We start from the raw sequence: 23,859 nt of genomic DNA on the forward strand, positions 1-23,859 counted from the left end.
AAAAGAGTTGTTTTCAGTCAAGGGCAAAATTTGCTAAGAGGCACGGGGTAATTGCCCCCTGAAACCCCATTTTGCCACCACCACCCCCCTCAGCTGAAATTTAGTTTCTTCGAAAATCTTGTCGAAACTAAGACAAGCCTGCATAATCATTATCAGAGAAACAGGACAGTTTTTTTTAAGTAATTCTTTGCTTTTATGGTAAAATAAGACTAATTTTTCATTTCTCACTGACATTTTCACTTGATCTGGGGAAGTTTGGTCCACCTTTGCCCCCCCCCCCCACTTTACGATTTTGAAGAAACTATGCCGCTGCTTTTAGTGCTATATCACACTTACGGATGTTAGACTTGATAAAAAAAAAAAAAACATGTAGATGTCAGCAATAGCTTTCAAATAAGCCATTAGACGCCACTCAAAAAAATTTCTGGAAGTCCAGTAGCCTCAGCTTTTCCACTTGAGACAAGGCACCAAAAATGCCGTTTTTAGTGCCGTTTGGAACTTGCTGATGGTGGAATTTGTAGGTAGCACGCATATATGAGCAATATCTTTTATTTGAGCAACTAAGAACCTGTCCAAGATACAGGCGATACCAATACGCCCAATAACAATACGCCCATCGTGATATCGACACGTCCGATACCGATACAGCGTACAGCCCTTTCCCCAAAGACTATAGATGGTCATAGCATAACCAAAACCATAGATACTTGGACCTTTGAACTATGTTGAACAAAATGGCTATCTCGAAATTTTGATTGATTACTTTGAAGGGAGGGAGGGCTAGTTACCATCCAATATTTTTGGTCACTTAAAAACGGCACTAGAAAATTTAATTTCAGTTCGAATGAGCTATTACACATCTCTCTATAATGCTCCAGTCACCCCTAGCCCTGCTAAAAAAAATTAAAAAAAGAAAGCAAAAAACGGGAGACAGATCAGTGCTACCCATGCAAAAAAAGATTTTCCTTGTTGTTTAAGGAGAGGGGCTGTAATTTCCCCTTAAATTGTAATTGACCATGCTGATTACAATGCTACACATTTCATTTTCATCAGACGTAATTTTCGAGGGGTTTCAGGTTTTTTTTAATAAATCACCATACATTTCTCTTCTCAACAAGCTTTTACTTTTAGGACGAATCGTAATACTAGTTACCATTCCTGAGTCGGCGTCAGATGATAAGTATTTTTCACTAGGTAGCTTTTATCTAAACGCGTTTTTGATTCTTTGTTACTATGGGCTGTGGTTCACTCTTTACTAGGGTGCAGCTACCACTGCAACAACGATAGAGCTTGTTTTTCAGTTTTCTCTGTCATTTTAACCTGATTTCAGAAAAAATAGCTCCAGCTTAGACCCTTCCCCCAGCCCCACAGGATTTTGAAAAAATTATGCCATTCGTAGGGGTATGGATTTAGTGATCTGCTAAGAATGTTGTTGCAAACCATGAACCAGATGACTTCTATTCCCTTTTAAATCAACATGCCTGACAAAATATCTTCCCGGGGCATGCTTTAAAAAATGAGTGCAACCCATTTACAAAATCAGTGAAATTATCTTATCTTAAAAATAATCATATAGGGGGGAAACCGTGATTGAAAAAAAAACCAAGGCGGGAAATAATTTAGTATATTGGTGTTTGTACCTTAATTACGTAGCTTATTTAAGGGGCTTAGAAGAGGAACATAAGTGAGGTGTTCTTGCAAACCTCCAGTTAAGGATTTTGGACTATAATTATTATAATGATATCGTTTTATACTCCCAAGCTTTTTTACTTAAGAAGTGACTCCAAAAGTGTTTTTTTTTTAGTGCTATGTCACATTATAAATAGTAAAATTGATAAACATCACGTATATATGAGCAATAGCTTTTAAATGAGCCATTAAACATAAATCTTGAAAGCTCTGGTTGCCCACTACCCCCAGCTTTTCCTCTTGAGAAATGGCACCAAAAGTCCTGCTCAAATCACCATAAGTTTCTTTTCGCAATTAACTTTTATTTTTAAAAACGAGCCGAAAAAATGGTTACCATTCCCGAGTCAGTTTCAGATGACATTTTTTTTCACTAGGCAGTTTTTTTTTTCAAAACGCGTTTTTTTAACTTTTGGTTACTATGAGCTGTGATTCGGTCTTTACTAGGTGCAGCTACTGCTGCAACCATGTGTTGAGATTTAAACTATATGTTGAAATTAAGGTTGATTTAATTCAGGTAGAAACAATTTTCCAAAACAAACAAACAAAGGTCAAATCAAGCATATACCGGTTTTAAATTTACGAGGTCATAAAATGAAGACAAATACCCATATTAATCAACTAACAAACGAAAGGTGCCAAGATTCCTATCAACAAAGTTTTCTGAATTCAAGTTTGGCAATGAACAAATGGTGGAAAAGCATATTTATGTTATCTATTTACATGGGGTAGGGGCATAAACTTGTGACTTGGGAGGAGGGGGTCGAAGCTTTTGCTCCCCCATTGGTATTTTCCATGACTGTAAGTCAAATTGACAATATTTTTAGCCAAGTTTTTTCCTTCAAGTTAAGGTTTACGGATATCTAAAGTAATCTGTAACTTGGCAATTTTCCAATGAGGATTAATACCCCAAAATGAAAAAATGGACACTGAACTATCCTCCCTTCTTCGGTTCTCAATTTGATTTCTTAAATGCAAAAATAAACTTAGCCATATTTTCCATATCAAGATACAAAAAAACTATTAGGATAGATGCGAAACTTCTAAAATTATTGTGAGTCATTCAGCCATCCTGTGAGGAATTCCTTCTTTCCCAATCCCACTAGTTGTATACATGATTGGTAAAACATAATAGAAATTAAAAATTCATATAATTTGCCTCTTTTCTCCGCTGTTTGCTTAACGGAGTTAGCCAACTGGGTAAAGAATGACTACAATGATAATTTTTAAATGATTTTTTTTTTTTTTTACCAGAATAATAATTAATCACATTTGGAAACTAAGCAGCAAATTGAAAAAGCCACAATAACAGCGACTATGTGTATAAAATAGGTAAATTTTACGACCTTAAAGACCTTTATCATGGGGCTGTGGGGGGTCATGTGATATCCAAAGGCATTGTTAATGGATATTTCATCGATGATAAGCAAAATGGCTATCTGAAAATTTTGATAGGACGACTTTGGGAAAAAGGGGCGGGGGAGGCGGCCTGGTTGCCCTCAAATCTTTTTGCTCACTTTAAAAGGGCACTAGAACTTTCAATTTCCGATCGAACGAACCCTCTCACGATTCTAGAACAAATTCTAGGAACACTGGGTCAAGACGACCACCACTAGAAAGAAAAAAACAAAAACAAATAAATACGCAACCTTGATCTTTCTTCTGGCAAAAAAAAAAAATACAAATTCCATGTTTTTGTAGATAGGAGCTTGAAAACACTACAGAAGAGTTTTCTGATACGCTGAATCTGATGGTGCGATTTTCATTAAGATTCTAATACTTTTAGGGCGTGTTTCCTCCTTTTTTCGAAAATATGGCAAATTTTCTCAGGTTCGTATCCTTTAATCGGTTAGACTAAACGTAATGAAACTTAAATATTTAAATCTGCATAATAAGCCGATTTTTTTTATATATCTATTGGTATTAAAACTCTATTTTTTAGGGTTTCGGTTACTATTGAGCCGGGTCGCTCCTTACTTACAGTTCGTTACCACGAACTGTTTGATTACGTCAGTAGCCTCCGTTATTTTTATTTTTTCTTGTAGATAGGTTGATGTTAGCTTTGCTCCCGTAATAAAAATTGAGGTGTGGCCGATAGCAATACCATAGACACACATTTTCCATCTTTTTTTTTGGAAAGGTTAGGGCTAAGGGCTCGTATCGGATCTTATAAGGCTGGAATATTTGAAAGTAATGTTTACAAATTTTAAAGAGCCCTTTCAACTTTAATGCGCGTGTGTGGGGGAGCCTCCTCCCCAAGTCACAAAATTTGCATCCATGCGTATACCATCTAGGTCAAAAATGGATTATAGACACGTCACGGCTAAGCTGGAAGAGGTAATACGATTGATGCAATCAGAATCTGCATCTCTTATCGTTACAGAAACAAAGGCGAGCATAGAAATATGTTTGCATCTTTGGAAACTTTGTCTCTTCTCCAGTAAAATTACGAAAATGACATAGTCTTCTTTTTCATAGATGCATGGAAGCCACAGCTTTTAGAAGTCTTTGGTACTTCAGAAAATAACAAAACGTGGGTCTTCATGACACTTAGTTTTAGAAAAACAGCGTTTTTCCACAAAACATAAAGACCAAATATAAACATAAAACGAGCAGAAATTAGCTTCTCTAATATATCAAAGCTAAAATGAGCAGACAATACTATGAATGAAGAAATGAAACGAAAAACGAAAAAAAAAATGACATGACTAGTGACGGCGAACTTAAAATAAAAATAATGGCCACATACAATGGCGATGTTGCCACCCAGGAAGTTTCTGCCCTATATTACTTATATTTAACTTCTGTTCGCTATTTTATTGATTAATTTAACAAGAGCTAAGAGCTCATATGGCACTTGGGACGAGGCAAGAAGAACTAAGAGCCAAGAGCTCATATGGTATGAACTCTAACAAAATTCTAAGAATCAACAGATTGATTTAAAAGGAAAATCAGAGGCTTAATGTCGGTCAGGATTTAAAACAAGAGCTCTGAGTCACGATGTCCTTCTAAATATGAAACTTAATTAAGATCCGATCACCCACTCGTAGGTTATCCAAGTCTATCGGTTGAGATTTAAAATAAGAGATCTGAGTTACGAGGTCCTTCTAAACATAAAGTTTCATGAAGATCCGAGCACTACTTCCCAAGTTAAAAATATGTCATTTTTTCTAATTTTACAGAATTAACCCCCCCCCCCCCCCCGATAGACCGGATCCGTTCCAATTATGTAAATCACGTATCTAAGACTTCTGCTTATTTTTCTCACCTAGTTTCATCCCGATCCCTCCAATCTAAGCGTTTTCCGTGATTTTAGGTCCCCCCAAACTCCCCCAATGTCACCCGATGCGGTCAGGATTTCAAATAAGAGCTTTGAGACACGATATTTTTCTAAATATCAAATTTTATTGAGATCCGATCACCCGTTCGTAAGATAAAAATACCTCATTTTTCTAATTTTTCAGAATTAACCCCCCCCCCCCACTACCCCAAAGAGAGCAGATCCGTTCCGGTTATGTCAATCATGTATCTAGGACTTGTGCTTATTTTTCTCACCAAGTTTCATCCCGATCCCTCCGCTCTAAGTGTTTTCCAAGATTTTAAGTTCCCCCTCCCCAATGTCACCGGATCCAGTCGGGATTTAAAATAGCAGCTTTGAGACACGATATCCTTCCAAACATCAGATTCCATTAAGATCCGATCAACCGTTCGCAAGTTAAAAATACTTCATTTTTTCTATTTTATCCGAATTAACGGGCCCCCCACTCCCCCCCAGATGGTCAAATCGGGAAAACGACTATTTTTAATTTAATCTGGTCCGGTCCCTGATACGCCTGCCAAATTTCATGAAGATCCGATCACTCCTTCGTAAGTTAAAAATACGTCATTTTTTCTATTTTTTAGAATTACCCCCCCCCCCCCCCCCCGAAAGAGAAGATCCGTTCCAATTATGTAAGTCACGTATCTAAGACTTCTGCTCATTTTTCTCACCAAGTTTCATCCCGATCCCTCCAATCGAAGTGTTTTCCATTATTTTAGGTCCCCCCCCAAACTCCCCCAATGTCACCAGATCCGGTCGGAATTTAAAATAAGAGCTTTGAGACACGATATCCTTCTAAATATCAAATTTCATCGAGATCCGATCACCCGTTCGTAAGTTAAAAATACCTCATTTTTTCTGATTTTTCAGAATTAGCCCCCCCCCCCCAACTACTCCAAAGAGAGCGGATCCGTTCCGGTTATGTTAATTGTGTATCTAGGACTTGTGCTTATTTTTCTCACGAAGTTTCATCCCGATCCCTCCACTCTAAGTGTTTTCCAATATTTTAGGTTTCCCCTCCAAAATCCCCCCCAATGTCACCAGATCCAATCGGCATTTAAAATAACAGCTCAGAGACACGGTATCCTTCCAAACATCAAATTTCATTAAGATCTGATCAATATCGTAAGTTAAAAATATTTCATTTTTCCTATTTTTTCCGAATTAACGGGCCCCCCCCCTCTCTCCCCCCCGATGGTCAAGTCGGGAAAACGACTATTTTTAATTTAATCTGGTCCGGTCCCTGATACACCTGCCAAATTTCATCGTCCTAGCTTACCTGGAAGTGCCTAAACTAGCAAAACCGCACTTGGTTAATACCAAGTGCCATAAAAAACCAAACCCTTTCTTTCGGAAGTGAAGACCGAAGTTGAAACTTAAAACGATCAAAAATTATTGCTTCGCCGATTGCGTAACATATATGTACAAAACTAGCTCAAATGGCCCGACTTTTTGTATCTTCCAATATTTGAAGAATTCTAAAAACAAATACTTTACTGAAAACACAAAACCGACTAATTTATAAGTATTCAGCGACCATGCTCCAATACAGTACTTGGAAAAAACATAGAACTTATGAAATACAACAGTTCAATATGATATTTCACGAAACAAAACATAAGGAAGGATATCTGCTATACACTGTTGTACGTGTATGTATGAGTTATCTTCTGTAGTAATAATAATTCTGTAGTAATAGTTATCTTCTCTACAATAATATAAAGCAGACAACCTGCCTTGTACCTTGTGTTTTTTATGTAAAATAGGCCTACCACATTGGATTTTGCTTAAATGTAAATTTCCTTTTTGTTTTTATATAGCCTAGAGTTGGTGTTTTTATTATTTGTTTTGTTTAAGCTAGTGTTTTTGTTTTTCAGTTGAGCAATGCTTCTGGATATAAAGCTTAAATATTCAAGCTTTTATTATTACTTTTGCATAAGCAAGTATTCTATTTTATTTTCATTGTCATAGCCCACATGTCTAACCGTTTTTTACATTTTTATTTCTACCCGTTCTAAGAAATTATATAGAGTTAGAGAAGATACAGTCTTCTTTTATTTGGAGTAGTATAAATCAATGGTTTAGCAATAAAGACTTACCAGAGGCATGAAAGCAAACTGACTAACGAACCCAATCATTGGTCCAACTGGTCGACGCAGAGTCTCTTTTACAACTTTCAAGTCCAAAGAGCAACCCATATTGATAAAAGCAATGGAAACTAACAAGACTATAATTCCAGTAAAAGCTTTGTCAATTGGACGTTCGGCTCGTTTGACACCAACGCGTAACGACTTGGACCTTTCAATTTGACTTTCGTTTCTTCTTCTAAGAATTTGTACTTCAGTATAGCCAATAAACTTTCCTTTAAAAAGAGTATATATATATATATATTTATATATATATATGTATATATATATATATATATATATATATATATATATATATATATATATATATGTATATATATATATATGTATATTTATATATTCGTATTACAATTCGTATTCAGATCTATACCTCAAACAATTCCTCGATCTATACCTCGAAAAACAATTCGTATTCAGATCTATACCTCATTATTCTAATGATGTGTCCCTGTGTCCCGGTCGTCATTTGTGTCCCGGTGTCCCAGTTTGTAATTTCTCTTTGAGTGTCCCGGTCGTCATTTATATTCCCTGTGTCCCGGTGTCCCGGTCGTCATTTGTGTCCCGGTGTCCCGGTCTGTAATTTCTATTCGAACATTCCCTGTGTCCCGGTCGTCATTTATATATCCCGCCTGTGCCCCCGGCGTCCCGTTGTAGTTGTGTCCCCGTGTCCCGGTCGTCATTTATATTCCCTGTGTCCCGGTCGTGATTTGTGTCCGGGTGTCCCAGTCTGTAATTTCTCTTTGAGGTTCCCGGTCGTCACTTATATTCCCTCTGTCTCGGTCGTCATTTGTGTCCCGGTCTGTAATTTCTCTTTGAGTGTTTTTTCTTTTTAGTTTTTTACCTTTTTTCTTTTTTCAGTTTTCTTTTTCTTCTTTATTTTTCAGCGTCACTATGAAGTACATGTCGACGAACCCTAATTTATGACGTTCGTCATAAATGACGACAACTAACTTCATGACGTCAGTCGACACAGAAACATGACGTCACCTGATCCACAGACAGACAGACAGACAACTTATTTTTATATATATAGATAGATTACTGAGGAAAGCTTGGGGACATTGTCTGGTTTTTAGGGATATAAAAATGGGAAACCTTGCTAGGAAATATAGTTATATATATATATATATATATATATATATATATATATATATATATATATATATATATATATATATATATATATCTATATATATAAAATAAGTTGTCTGTCCGTTACGCCAGATTATATCTTAAATATATATAAAAAATGAAACTAAACTGAAAAGCAAACTGAAACTAAAAATGTAGAAACTGGTAATTGCATAAATATTTCTATATATTTTGACAATAGATTAAAGTAATTCGAAACCTTATAACAGATATTTATAATTTTGAGTTTTCCTACACCTAGTTGGTGGGGGCGCTTCGCGCCCCCCCCGCGCGCGTAAGTCGTTACGCGCCATATTAGTTACGCGCCATTGTAGTTGTGTCCCTATGTCCCACCTGTGAATATAGATAGATATATATATATATATATATATATATATATATATATATATATATATATATATATATATATATATATAATATATATATATATATATATATATATATATATATATGTTTTTAACTACGTAAAACTTGCGAATATACAACATTCTTTGCTGTCCCATTGTCTGTGCATATAAATAGATTGTCAGGTTTACCGACTCTTGAACATGCAACATATAATGGTCCATGGGAAAACAATCCGTATTCAGATCTATACCTCATGATTCTAATGATTGCCCTTGAGCTTTGTTGATGGTGATTGCTAATCGACCATTCCCTGAGTCGCCATCGTCATTTATATATCCCCCTGTGCACCCTGGCGTCCCCTTTGTAGTTATGTCCCTGTGTCCCGGTCGTCATTTATATTCCCTGTGTCCCGGTCGTCATTTGTGTCCCGGTGTTCCAGTCTGTGATTTCTCTTTGAGTGTCCCGGGCGTCATTTATATTCCTTGTGTCCCGGTGTCCCGGTCGTCATTTATATCCCCCTGTGCCCCCCGGCGTCCCCATTGTAGTTGTGTCCCTGTGTCCCGGTCGTCATTTATATTCCCTGTGTCCCGGTCGTCATTTGTAACCCGGTGTCCCGGTCTGTATATACATTCGTTTTTTAGTTTTGTTTTTCTCCTTTATTTTTTTCCTTTTTTCTTTTTTTTCTTTTTTAGTTTATTTAGATTTATTTAGTTATTAGTTTTTTTATTAGTTTTTAGTTTTTTTGTAGTTTTTTTAGTTTTTTTTTTTACTTATGTCCTGGTCGTCATTTATACTCCCTGTGTCCCGGTCGTCATTTGTGTCTCGGTGCTTTGTTGATTGCTAATTTATATTATATTTATATTTATATTTTTTATATTTATTAATATTTTTTTAGTTTTCTTTTTCTCTTATTTTTCAGTTTTTTCCTTTTTTTAGTTTTTTCTTTTTTAGTTTTTAGTTTTTTTTTGTTTTTTACCTTTTTTTAGTTTTTTTAGTTTTTTTAGTTTTTTAGCTTTTTTTAGTTTTTTTATTAGTTTTTAGTTTTTTTTTTAGTTTTTGCCTTTTTTTAGTTTTTTCAGTTTTTTTTAGTTTTTAGTTTTTTACCTTTTTTTAGTTTTTTTTAGTTTTTTAGCTTTTTTAGTTTTTTTTCTTTTTAGTTTTTTTTTGTAGTTTTTACCTTTTTTAGTTTTTTTTTCTTCTTTTGTATTAGTGTGAAATAATTCAGACGTCATATGCGGACAAACACGACGTCACTCGACAGACAGACAGACAGACATAACCCACAAACAACTTATTTTTATATATATTTATTCATATTTTTTTAGTTTTCTTTTTCTCTTTTATTTTTCAGTTTTTTCCTTTTTTTTAGTTTTTTTCTTTTTTAGTTTTTAGTTTTTTTTAGTTTTTTACCTTTTTTAGTTTTTTTCAGTTTTTTTTTAGTTATTAGATTTTTACCTTTTTTTAGTTTTTTTTAGTTTTTTAGCTTTTTTAGTTTTTTTTTCTTTTTAGTTTTTTTTGTAGTTTTTACCTTTTTTAGTTTTTTTCTTCTTTTGTATTAGTGTGAAATAATTCAGACGTCATATGCGAACAAACATGACGTCACCTGATCCATCCACAGATCCACACACAGACAACTTATTTTTATATATATAGATATAGATACAGTTTCTTCTTTATTTTTTTTTATTTTTTAGTTTTTTATTTTTTTTTAGTTTCTTCTTTTTATTGATTTGTTTTCTTCAATTTGTCAATGTTCATTCTAACATTGACACTTGGAAAAATCTTTACATGCCAAGCATGCTAAAGCTCAAACAATTTATATTAAACCTCAAAAATTGGGGTATCTGTTTTAAGGTTTTCGAATTACTTTAATCTATTGTCAAAATATATTGAAATATTTGTGCAATTCCCAGTTTTTTTTAGTTTTTTCTTTTTTTGAGTTTTTTAGCTTTTTTTAGTTTTTTTAAGTTTTTTATCTTTTTTATTTTTTTACATTTTTTCTTTTTAGGTTTTTTCTTTTTTTAATTTTTAATTTTTTTTAGTTTTTTCTTTTTAGTTTTTTTTTTTAGTTTTTTACCAGTTTCCTTTTTTCGAATTACTTTAATCTATTGTCAATATTTCGAAATATTTATGCAATTTCCAGTTTTTACATTCTAGTTTGTTTTCTTTTCTATATATAGAAGATATAATCTGGCGTAACGGACAGACAACTTATTTTTATATATATAGATAGATTGTCGAGTGTTTGCATGCTTGGTACGTAAAATTTTTTTCTAACATCAATGTTAGAATGAACACTGAAAAATTGAAAAACATTGAAAAAGGTAGAATGTTACCAAAAAGCAAAAATAAAAGAAGCAAAAATCTAAAGAAGGTAAAAACTACAAAAAAAAGAAAACAAAATAAAAAAATCTAAAAAAGCTTAAAAACTAAAAAAAAACTAAAAAAAGATAAAAAACTAAAAAAAACTAAAAAAAGGAAAAAACCATAAAATAAACAAAAACTAATAAAAAAAATAAAAAAAGCTAAAAAACTAAAAAAACTAAAAAAAACTAAAAAAGGTAAAAACTAAAAGAACTAAAAAAGAAAAAAAAACTAAAAAAAAGGAAAAAACTGAAAAATAAAGGAGAAAAAGAAAACTAAAAAAATATAAATAAAAATAAAAAAACTAAAAAGATAAAAACCTTCAAAAAAAAAAACTAAAAAGAAAAAAGAAAAAAACTAAAAAACCTAAAAAAGGTAAAAACCAATAAAAAAAAACTAAAAACAAAAAAAAAGGAAAAAATTAAAAATTTATTTCATCATAAGTTTTTCAACTGACGAAATTACAGACCGGGACATCGGGACACAAATGACGACCGGGACACCGGCACATAGGGAATATGAATGACGACACTCAAAGAGAAGCGACCGGGACAAAAGGAATGTTCGATTAGCAATCAACAAAGCACCGGGACACAAATGACGACCGGGACACAGGGAGTATAAATGACGACCAGGATATAAGTAAAAAAAACTAAAAAAACTAAAAAAAAGGTAAAAACTACAAAAAAACTAAAAAGAAAAAAAAATAAAAACTAATAAAAAAACTAAAAAATCTAAAAATCTAAATAAACTAAAAAAGAAAAAAAGAAAAAAGGAAAAAATAAAGGAGAAAAACAAAACTAAAACCGAATGTATATACAGACAAGGACACCGGGATACAAATGACGACCGGGACACAGGGAATATAAATGACGACCGGGACACAGGGACACAACTACAACGGGGACGCCGGGGGGCACAGGGGGATATAAATGACGACCGAGACACCGGGACACATGGAATATAAAGACGCCCGGGACACTCAAAGAGAATCACAGACTGGGACACCGGGACACAAATGACGACCGGGACACAGGGACAAAACTACAAAGGGGATGCCGGGGGGCAAAAGGGGATATATAAATGACGATGGCGACACAGGGAATGGTAGATTAGCAATCACCATCACAAAGCTCAAGGGCAATCATTAGAAGCATGAGGTATAGATCTGAATACGGATTGTTTTCCCCATGGACCATTATATGTTGCATTTTCAAGAGTCGGTAAACAATCTATTTATATGCACAGACAATGGGACAGCAAAGAATGTTGTATATTCGCAAGTTTTACGTAGTTAAAAACATATATATATATCTACTAGCTGTTGGGGTGGCGCTTCGCGCCACCCCAACACCTAGTTGGTGGGGGCGCTTCGCGCCCCCCCCAAGCCCCCCCGCGCGCGTAAGTCGTTACGCGCCATAATAGTTACGCGCCATTGTAGTTGTGTCCCTATGTCCCACCTGTGAATATAGATAGATATATATATATGGTTTTAACTACGTAAAACTTGCGAATATACAACATTCTTTGCTGTCCCATTGTCTTTGCATATAAATAGATTGTCAGGTTACCGACTCTTGAACATGCAACATATAATGGTCCATGGGAAAACAATCTGTATTCAGATCTATACCTCATGATTCTAATGATTGCCCTTGAGCTTTGTTGATGGTGATTGCTAATCGACCATTCCCTGTCCCGGTGTCCCGGTCGTCATTTACATCCCCCTGTTTCCCCCGGTGTCCCCGTTGTAGTTGTGTCCCTGTGTCCCGGTCGTCATTTATATTCCCTGTGTCCCGGGTCCCGGTCGTCATTTGTATCCCGGTGTCCCGGTCTGTATATACATTCGTTTTTAGTTTTGTTTTTCTCCTTTATTTTTTTCCTTTTTTTTTCTTTTTTAGCTTATTTAGATTTTAGATTTTTTAGTTTTTTTATTAGTTTTTAGTTTTTTTTTTCTTTTTAGTTTTTTTGTCCCGGTCGTCATTTATATCCCCCTGTTTCCCCCGGTGTCCCCGTTGTAGTTGTGTCCCTGTGTCCCGGTCGTCATTTATATTCCCTGTGTCCCGGTCGTCATTTGTATCCCGGTGTACCGGTCTGTATATACATTCGTTTTTTTAGTTTTGTTTTTCTCCTTTATTTTTTTCCTTTTTTTTTCTTTTTTAGTTTATTTAGATTTTTAGATTTTTTAGTTTTTTTATTAGTTTTTAGTTTTTTTTTTCTTTTTAGTTTTTTTGTAGTTTTTACCTTCTTTTTAGTTTTGTTAATTTTTTTTTTACTTGTGTCCTGGTCGTCATTTATACTCCCTGTGTCCCGGTGCTTTGTTGATTGCTAATCGAACATTCCTTTTGTCCTGGTCGCTTTCTCTTTGAGTGTCGTCATTTATTTTTTTCTTTTTAGTTCTTTTAGTTTTTACCTTTTTTAGTTTTTTTTAGTTTTTAGTTTTTTTAGTTTTTTACCTTTTTTTAGTTTTTTTAGTTTTTTTAGTTTTTTAGCTTTTTTATTTTTTTTATTAGTTTTTAGTTTTTTTGTAGTTTTTGCCTTTTTTTTTAGTTTTTTTTAGTTTTTTAGCTCTTTTTTTAGTTTTTTCAGTTTTGACGTCACCTGATCCAGTTTTTTTCAGGTGACGTCACCTGATCCACGATCCACAGATCCACAGACAACTTATTTTTATATATATAGATAGTTTTTTTTTTTTTACTTATGTCCTGGTCGTCATTTATACTCCCTGTGTCCGGTGCTTTGTTGATTGCTAATCGAACATTCCTTTTGTCCTGGTCGCTTTCTCTTTGAGTGTCGTCATTTATTAGTTTTTTTCCTTCTTTTTTTTTAGTTTTTTATTGGTTTTTACCTTTATTTTAGCTTATTTTTCAGTTTTTTTCCTTTTTTTTAGTTTTTTTTTATTTTTTATTTTTTTTAGTTTTTTACCTTTTTTTAGTTTTTTTAGTTTTTTTAGTTTTTTAGCTTTTTTACTTTTTTTATTAGTTTTTAGTTTTTTTTTTGTAGTTTTTGCCTTTTTTTAGTTTTTTCAGTTTTTTTTTTAGTTTTTTATTGGTTTTTACCTTATAGTTTTTTTAGTTTTTTTAGCTTTTTTATTTTTTTTTATTAGTTTTTAGTTTTTTTTGTAGTTTTTGCCTTTTTTTTAGTTTTTTCAGTTTTGACGTCACCTGATCCAGTTTTTTCAGGTGACGTCACCTGATCCATCCATCCATCCACAGACAGACAACTTATTTTTATATATATAGAAGATATCTATATTCACAGGTGGGACGTAGGGACACAACTACAATGGCGCGTAACTAATATGGCGCGTAACGACTTACGCGCGCGGGGGGGGGCTGGGGGGGGCGCGAAGCGCCCCCACCAACTAGGTGTTGGGGTGGCGCGAAGCGCCACCCCAACAGCTAGTATATATATATATATCTATATATATAAAAATAAGTTGTCTGTCTGTGGATGTGTGGATGGATGTGTGGATGGATGTGTCAGGTGACGTCACCTGAAAAAACTGGATTAGGTGACGTCAAAACTGAAAAAAACTAAAAAAAGGCAAAAACTACAAAAAAAACTAAAAACTAATAAAAAAAATAAAAAAGCTAAAAAACTAAAAAAACTATAAAGGTAAAAACCAATAAAAAACTAAAAAAAAAACTGAAAAAACTAAAAAAAGGCAAAAACTACAAAAAAAACTCCGGGACACAGGGAATATAAATAACGACCGGGACACAGGGACACACTACAACGGGGACACCGGGGGAAACAGGGGGATATAAATGACGACCGGGACAAAAAAACTAAAAAGAAATAAAAACTAAAAACTAATAAAAAAAACTAAAAAATCTAAAAATCTAAATAAGCTAAAAAAGAAAAAAAAAGGAAAAAAATAAAGGAGAAAAACAAAACTAAAAAACGAATGTATATACAGACCGGGACACCGGGATACAAATGATGACCGGGACCGGGACACAGGGAATATAAATGACGACCGGGACACAGGGACACAACTACAACGGGGACACCGGGGGAAACAGGGGGATAACCTGACAATCTATTTATATGCAAAGACAATGGGACAGCAAAGAATGTTGTATATTCGCAAGTTTTACGTAGTTAAAACCATATATATATATATATATCTATATTCACAGGTGGGACATAGGGACACAACTACAATGGCGCGTAACTATTATGGCGCGTAAACGACTTACGCGCGCGGGGGGGCTTGGGGGGGGCGCGAAGCGCCCCCACCAACTAGGTGTTGGGGTGGCGCGAAGCGCCACCCCAACAGCTAGTCTATATATATAAAATAAGTTGTCTGTGGATGGATGGATGGATGGATGTGTCAGGTGACGTCACCTGAAAAAACTGGATCAGGTGACGTCAAAACTGAAAAAACTAAAAAAAGGCAAAAACTACAAAAAAAAACTAAAAACTAATAAAAAAATAAAAAAGCTAAAAAACTAAAAAACTATAAAGGTAAAAACCAATAAAAAACTAAAAAAAAAACTGAAAAAACTAAAAAAGGCAAAAACTACAAAAAAAACTAAAAACTAATAAAAAAAGTAAAAAAGCTAAAAAACTAAAAAAACTAAAAAAAGGTAAAAAACTAAAAAAAATAAAAAATAAAAAAAACTAAAAAAAAGGAAAAAACTGAAAATAAGCTAAAATAAAGGTAAAAACCAATAAAAAACTAAAAAAAAAAAGGAAAAAAACTAATAAATGACGACACTCAAAGAGAAAAAAAAGGCAAAAACTACAAAAAAAACTAAAAAACTAATAAAAAAAATAAAAAAGCTAAAAAACTAAAAAAACTAAAAAAAGGCAAAAACTACAAAAAAAACTAAAAACTAATAAAAAAGCTAAAAAACTAAAAAAACTAAAAAAAAGGCAAAAACTACAAAAAAACTAAAAACTAATAAAAAAAATAAAAAAGCTAAAAAACTAAAAAAAACTAAAAAAACTAAAAAAACTAAAAACAAAAAAAAACTAAAAAAGGTAAAAACTAAAAGAACTAAAAAAGAAAAAAATAAATGACGACACTCAAAGAGAAAGCGACCAGGACAAAAGGAATGTTCGATTAGCAATCAACAAAGCACCGGGACACAGGGAGTATAAATGACGACCCGGGGGAAACAGGGGGATATAAATGACGACCGGGACAAAAAAACTAAAAAGAAAAAAAAACTAAAAACTAATAAAAAAACTAAAAAATCTAAAAATCTAAATAAGCTAAAAAAGAAAAAAAAAGGAAAAAAATACAATGACGACCGGGACACAGGGAATATAAATGACGACCGGGACACAGGGACACAACTACAACGGGGACACCGGGGGGGGGGAGGGGAGGGAGGAACAGGGGGATATAAATGACGACCGGGACAAAAAAACTAAAAAGAAAAAAAAACTAAAAACTAATAAAAAACTAAAAAATCTAAAAATCTAAATAAGCTAAAAAAGAAAAAAAAAGGAAAAAAATAAAGGAGAAAAACAAAACTAAAAAACGAATGTATATACAGACCGGGACACCGGGATACAAATGACGACCGGGACCCGGGACACAGGGAATATAAATGACGACCGGGACACAGGGACACAACTACAACGGGGACACCGGAGGAAACAGGGGGATGTAAATGACGACCGGGACACCGGGACAGGGAATGGTCGATTAGCAATCACCATCAACAAAGCTCAAGGGCAATCATTAGAATCATGAGGTATAGATCTGAATACAGATTGTTTTCCCATGGACCATTATATGTTGCATGTTCAAGAGTCGGTAAACCTGACAATCTATTTATATGCAAAGACAATGGGACAGCAAAGAATGTTGTATATTCGCAAGTTTTACGTAGTTAAAACCATATATATATATATCTATCTATATTCACAGGTGGGACATAGGGACACAACTACAATGGCGCGTAACTATTATGGCGCGTAACGACTTACGCGCGCGGGGGGGCTTGGGGGGGGGGGGCGCGAAGCGCCCCCACCAACTAGGTGTTGGGGTGGCGCGAAGCGCCACCCCAACAGCTAGTATATATCTATATATATAAAAATAAGTTGTCTGTGTGTGGATCTGTGGATCTGTGGATCAGGTGACGTCATGTTTGTCCGCATATGACGTCTGAATTATTTCACACTAATACAAAAAAAGAAAAAAACTAAAAAAGGTAAAAACTACAAAAAAAACTAAAAAGAAAAAAAAACTAAAAAAGCTAAAAAACTAAAAAAAACTAAAAAAAAGGTAAAAATCTAATAACTAAAAAAAAACTGAAAAAAAAAAAGGCAAAAACTACAAAAAAAATAAAAACTAATAAAAAAACTAAAAAAGCTAAAAAACTAAAAAAAACTAAAAAAAGGTAAAAAACTAAAAAAAACTAAAAACTAAAAAAGAAAAAAAACTAAAAAAAAGGAAAAAACTGAAAAATAAAAGAGAAAAAGAAAACTAAAAAAAATATGAATAAATATATATAAAAATAAGTTGTTTGTGGGTTATGTCTGTCTGTCTGTCTGTCGAGTGACGTCGTGTTTGTCCGCATATGACGTCTGAATTATTTCACACTAATACAAAAGAAGAAAAAAAACTAAAAAAGGTAAAAACTACAAAAAAACTAAAAGAAAAAAAACTAAAAAAGCTAAAAAACTAAAAAAACTAAAAAAGGTAAAAAACTAAAAACTAAAAAAAACTGAAAAAACTAAAAAAAGGCAAAAACTAAAAAAAAACTAAAAACTAATAAAAAAAACTAAAAAAGCTAAAAAACTAAAAAAACTAAAAAAACTAAAAAAAGGTAAAAAACAAAAAAAAACTAAAAACTAAAAAAGAAAAAACTAAAAAAAAGGAAAAAACTGAAAAATAAGAGAAAAAGAAAACTAAAAAAATATTAATAAATATAAAAAATATAAATATAAATATAATATAAATTAGCAATCAACAAAGCACCGAGACACAAATGGCGACCCGGGACACAGGGAGTATAAATGACGACCAGGACATAAGTAAAAAAAAAAAAATAAAAAAAACTAAAAAAATGGTAAAAACTACAAAAAAACTAAAAACTAATAAAAAAACTAAAAAATCTAAAAATCTAGATAAACTAAAAAAGAAAAAAAAAGAAAAAAGGAAAAAAATAAAGGAGAAAAACAAAACTAAAAAACGAATGTATATACAGACCGGGACACCGGGATACAAATGACGACCGGGACACAGGGAATATAAATGACGACCGGGACACAGGGACACAACTACAATGGGGACGCCGGGGGGCACAGGGGGATATAAATGACGACCGGGACACCGGGACACAAGGAATATAAATGACGCCCGGGACACTCAAAGAGAAATCACAGACTGGAACACCGAGACACAAATGACGACCGGGACACAGGGAATATAAATGACGACCGGGACACAGGGACATAACTACAAAGGGGACGCCGGGGTGCACAGGGGGATATATAAATGACGATGGCGACTCAGGGAATGGTCGATTAGCAATCACCATCAACAAAGCTCAAGGGCAATCATTAGAATCATGAGGTATAGATCTGAATACGGATTGTTTTCCCATGGACCATTATATGTTGCATGTTCAAGAGTCGGTAAACCTGACAATCTATTTATATGCACAGACAATGGGACAGCAAAGAATGTTGTATATTCGCAAGTTTTACGTAGTTAAAAACATATATATATATATATATATATATATATATATATATATATATATATATATATATATATATATATATATATATATATATATATCTTCAGCCAGCACTGAGGTTTGCTTCGGGACATTGGCTGGTTTTTTGGGGATATAAAAATGGGCAACCTTGCGAAGAGATATACTTAAATTTGATCTACTTCAGGGACTTCTTAGTTACCTGGGAGTAAATCATCTAGTTTTGCTCTTTATTTGGCCCGGTATTTGAAGACTTTCAAACATAACAGAAAAGAGTACTCGTTTACACCATTTTACAAAAATTGTACAATTTTAGTAAAAGTCAAGGTATCATAGGATATTACCAGGAACCAGAAAGTTAGGAACGAAAGAAACAGAACAGAAACAGAAACAGACACAGGAACAAAAAAAGGAACAGGAAAAGAAACGGGAACAGGAAAAGAAACGGGAACAGAAAGTTAGAAAGTCAGGATAGGAACCAGAAAGTTTTCATCTATTGTGTTATTGAAAGCAGGGTAATAAATGGCTAGGTCATTTTCGTGTTATTTTTTATGCAAACTTACACAAAAATAAGCAAAAAATACATTCCTTCGTGGCAGTCTCACATGGTATTAGACAAATGCCTTGTGTAACTCTGGGTAAAATTACTACAAAACTTTCAAGCTAGCTATTCTTTTTTATATCTTCATATCTTCATTTCTAGTATCATAACAATTCCAAGCAATTGCATGTACAATAACATACCAATTAATACAAATGACAAAGCTCCTCTAATAGTAAGGATAGAGTCATTGAATTATAACATATCAAATAAAAATTTTGGAATTACAATTAAATCAAGATTCACTTTGACGCTCAGATTCTACCTAATTTTGGGGAATTTTATCCTTTGTCTTTTCTTGAACTGAGCCTACAAAATACTTTCAATAAAGTTTCCTGTCACAGATAAGGCTACCTGTACGCAAATTAGCTACTCTGTATCAAAGTGATGGTCCCTGCTATCTTTTTGTTGACTTTCTTAGTTTCAAACTATCTCTTGAAAGTAGCTTATTTGCTATTTAAATTTTGGACGGCTAAATATATCTTACTTTTGGTCGAAATTATCTCTACAAGACTGCTTCTACACCTTCATAATCCAAAGAAAATTTCTTAGTAAGTTCTTTCAGTGGGAAAAGGAAACAAAGAAAGAACGAAATTTCATAATGCGTAATTATAGTGGCATAAATAGTAATTAATTTACAAATCAACAGAACACACCATGATTATTATGAAAGGATAAAGTGTTTGTTGAATTAGTCATCCTTCTTTTAATCAGGTTATAAAGCAATGATTTAGAATTTCAGATAAAACCCATATTTTTTCAAAGGATGGTCAGTGATTATTTTCAAAAACATCTAGGTAACTAAGCAAAAAATTCAGAGTAATCTTCTGATGAGGACTTTGTCAGAATTCCTTTTTAGGTAGGACATAGTATACTTTAAAAGGGAGGGGGACAACTATGAAAAATGAATTTTTTCACCCTAGAGAAAAGAAGTACGAACTTATTACAACCTTTCTTTATTTCGGAAGCAGGAACTTTTACTATTTAGCAAAACAGTAATTTTAGGACAAAGTACTGAAATTCGTAAACAAAAAAAATCCTAAGTATTTTATAAGATTAATCTTCGAGAGGTCTCGGGGAGAAAGCCTTCTTCCCTTATGTGTAAGAATATAAAAACTAGAATAATCATGATATTCTTCTCCTAGAAATCACAAAGTCTGAGTTTCAAAGATGAAGAAAGTTCTCAGAATTATTTGAGAAGGTTATGCTATTGAAAAAATGAATATGCAATTACTTTGACAGTAAATATTGACCTTGCATATCCCTAACAAAATTGTACTGCTTTGAGGAAACAACATCCAAATGATAAAGAAAATATTTTTTTGGACTAATAATATGGGTCATTTTGGATCATTTTCTCCGGAAATGCCCGGTGCCCCTGGATTTACGGGAAATTTATTTGCATGGGATTAATTTGATGCTTCTGGGTATTCTGCAAAATAGTAACCCAACCACAATATTTCGAGTGGGAGTGTATATAGATAAATCCTTAATAAGAAGAAAAAGTTTTATATGACTAATTTCTTTTGTTGTTAGATTAGGCACTTTTCGTGTTGAATTCTGTTTTTTTGTGCGTGTTTGTAATTCGTACTGTTGTTAATTTCCTTGCTTGTTTGTTATTTATTTACATTTTTGTGTGTATATGGCCCATGGGTTTTTGAAATACACTTATCTATCTATCTATCTATGTTCATATGTACATTAAAACTTACCAGTAAGATTAAAATACCCTCCTTTTTCATTATTGATAACAACTGGAGGGTTTGAAGTCACTTCTATAATTCGGTCGTCCAAGCTAATAGCATCATATTCAAACTCATGTGCTGGTATATTCATGTCTATATCATCCACTTCAAAGCATACAATTGTAGTTTCATGTTCAGTTAAACGAGATTCAGAGGTAAAGTTAAATTCAACGTTGAATGATTTGAGCTTTGTACCAAGATTAATACCATTAACAGTTGCCACAAAGATTGGTAACAAGGCAAGGACGTACAGAATTACGATGTGAAAGGGCCACAGCGGACACATCCTTGACAGAATGACTCTGAAAAAGAAATTTAAATTCAGAAAAATCATTCAAGTCTTAAAATCCATTGACAATAGTAGACGTCCAATGATTCAGCACCTTAGTGATTAAATATTTTTTTTTTCAAATGAAAGTAATGAACAACATTTAAATTTAAAACGAAGAGAAATTATTCTGTGTATAAGGGGGGCTGTCCCCACCCCAGTCCCTTACCCGTTACACGAATGCTTTTAAAACGCTTCTTACTCCAATTAAACGACCCTTTGTTTTCAGGAGTAGTTCTTAAAGGGTTGGGCCACAAAGTCAAACTTCACCGCAAAAAGCAAGGCATTGAGGAGAAGATAGCCCTCCTCTGATCCTCATATATGAAATAATTTCTATTTGTTTCAAGTTTCAATGTTGCTCCTTACATTCAGTTGAAAAGACTTGATTTTGTATTTAATTTCTGATCTTTGTTCAAATCATGCTGGGAAATCTGCCTTCCCTCTCTTTGGAAAATTTGTCCAAGAAAATCCCCTCCCTACAAAAAATTCATCTCGCTGAAGCCCCCTACCACGAAAATTCTCATGACTTGCATTTTTTTTTAAAGTCCCAACATGAAAAGTTCAACTCCCTCCTAAAAAAATTGCGTATATCTCCTCAATAACAAATATTATACATAAACAATAGGTAAATTTCATAACTTATAGCCCTTTCCCCCAGTGTAAAATCTCCCCATACTCGGGGGGGGGGCTTTGATATGCCAGATTGATATCATTAGGAAAACCTGAAAATTTTAAACCTATAAACGTTTCTTGTAACAATTAGAAACTTAGAAGAAACACACATGTCAAATCTAAGGTAAATTATAGAGGTGCAGACAGATACAAGCCTTAGGGGGGGAGATGAACCTTAGCAAATGACCTTTACAGAGGGATCAAAGCATAAAAAATTACTTCAAAGCAAAATTTCTAAAATTTCTCTGTGGGAGGGGTTGTTCTTTGGACAAACTTTGATTTAAGGAGGGGGAGTCCTTTTCCTATTCTTATGGAGAGACGTCATAATAGACGGCAGTGCTTTTTAACTTTTATTATCATACTAGCTGTTGGGGTGGCTCTTCGCGCCAACCCAACACCTAGTTGGTGGGGGCGCTTCGCCCCCCAAGCCCCCCGCACGCGTAAGTCGTTACGCGCTATATTAGTTACGCACCATTGTAGTTGTGTCCCTGTGTCCCACCTGTGAATATATATATATATATATATATATATATATATATATATATATATATATATATATATATATATATATATATATATATGTTTTTAACTACGTAAAACTTGCGAATATACAACATTCTTCGCTGTCCCATTGTCTGTACATATAAATAGATTGTCAGGTTTACCGACTCTTGAACATGCAACATATAATTGTCCATGGGAAAAACAATCCGTATTCAGATCTATACCTCATTATTCTAATGATTGCCCTTGAGATTTGTTGATGGTGATTGCTAATCAGTCATTTATATATCCCCCCTCTGCCCCCCCGGCGTCCCCGTTGTAGTTGTGTCCCATACCTTTTTAGTTTTTTTAATTTTAGTTTTTTTTTAGTTTTCTTTTTCTCCATTATTTTCCAGTTTTTTTCCTTTTTTTAGTTTTTTTTTCTTTTTTAGTTTTTTTATTAGTTTTTAGTTTTTCTTTCTTTTTAGTTTTTTTTTGTAGTTTTTAGCTTTTTTTAGTTTTTAGTTTTGTAGTTTTTACCTTTTTTTTAGTTTTTTACCTTTTTTTAGTTTTCTAGCTTTTTTAGTATTTTGTTTTTAGTTTCTTTTGTAGTTTTTACCTTTTTTAGTTTTTTTTCTTTTGTATTCAAGGTTCGAACCTGGAACCTCTCGGACCTACAACCAGAAACATAACGCTCTACCAAATCAGCTACTTTGGCTTGATATATTCGTTTTTGAATTGGTATATCTTCTACATATATAAAAATAAGTTGTCTGTGTGTGTGTGTGTGTCTGTCGAGTGACGTCATGTTTGTGTGTCGACTGACGTCATGTTTTCAACTGACGAAATTACAGACCGGGACATCGGGACACAAATGACGACCGGGACACCGGCACATAGGGAATATAAATGACGACCGGGACACTCAAAGAGAAAGCGACCGGGACACAAGGAATGTTCGATTAGCAATCACCATCAACAAAGCACCAGGACACAAATGACGACCGGGACACAGGGAGTATAAATGACGACCAGGACATAAGTAAAAAAAAAACTAAAAAAACTAAAAAAAGGTAAAAACTACAAAAAAACTAAAAAGAAAAAAAACTAAAAACTAATAAAAAAACTAAAAAAGCTAAAAAAATAAAAAAAAAAAAGAAAAAAAAATAAAAAAAGGAAAAAAAGGGAAAAATAAAGGAGAAAAACAAAACTAAAAAAAAAATAAAAATAAAAAAAAACTAAAAAGAAAAAAAGGGGAAAAATACAAAAATTTATTTCATCATATACCATTTCAAAAACGAATGTATATACAGACCGGGACACCGGGAT

At 33.5% G+C, this 23,859-nt stretch overlaps 1 protein-coding gene across 5 annotated transcripts in view; it reads right to left on the bottom strand.

Moving 5' to 3' along the window:
• The window catches only part of LOC136028172 (ileal sodium/bile acid cotransporter-like), a 74,097-nt gene that overhangs the window by 25,530 nt on the left and 24,708 nt on the right, over positions 1-23,859 (bottom strand). For all 5 annotated transcript variants that reach the window (XM_065705863.1, XM_065705862.1, XM_065705864.1 and 2 more), the window contains exons 2-3: positions 21,015-21,349; positions 7,105-7,367 (exon numbers count right to left, since the gene is read on the bottom strand). In XM_065705863.1, the coding sequence (XP_065561935.1) occupies positions 7,105-7,367; positions 21,015-21,349 (598 nt within the window). The remainder of the gene's footprint in view (positions 1-7,104; positions 7,368-21,014; positions 21,350-23,859) is intronic.

Source organism: Artemia franciscana, chromosome 6 (genome assembly GCF_032884065.1).
Source record: "Artemia franciscana chromosome 6, ASM3288406v1, whole genome shotgun sequence".
Classification (NCBI taxonomy): Eukaryota; Metazoa; Arthropoda; class Branchiopoda; order Anostraca; family Artemiidae; genus Artemia; species Artemia franciscana.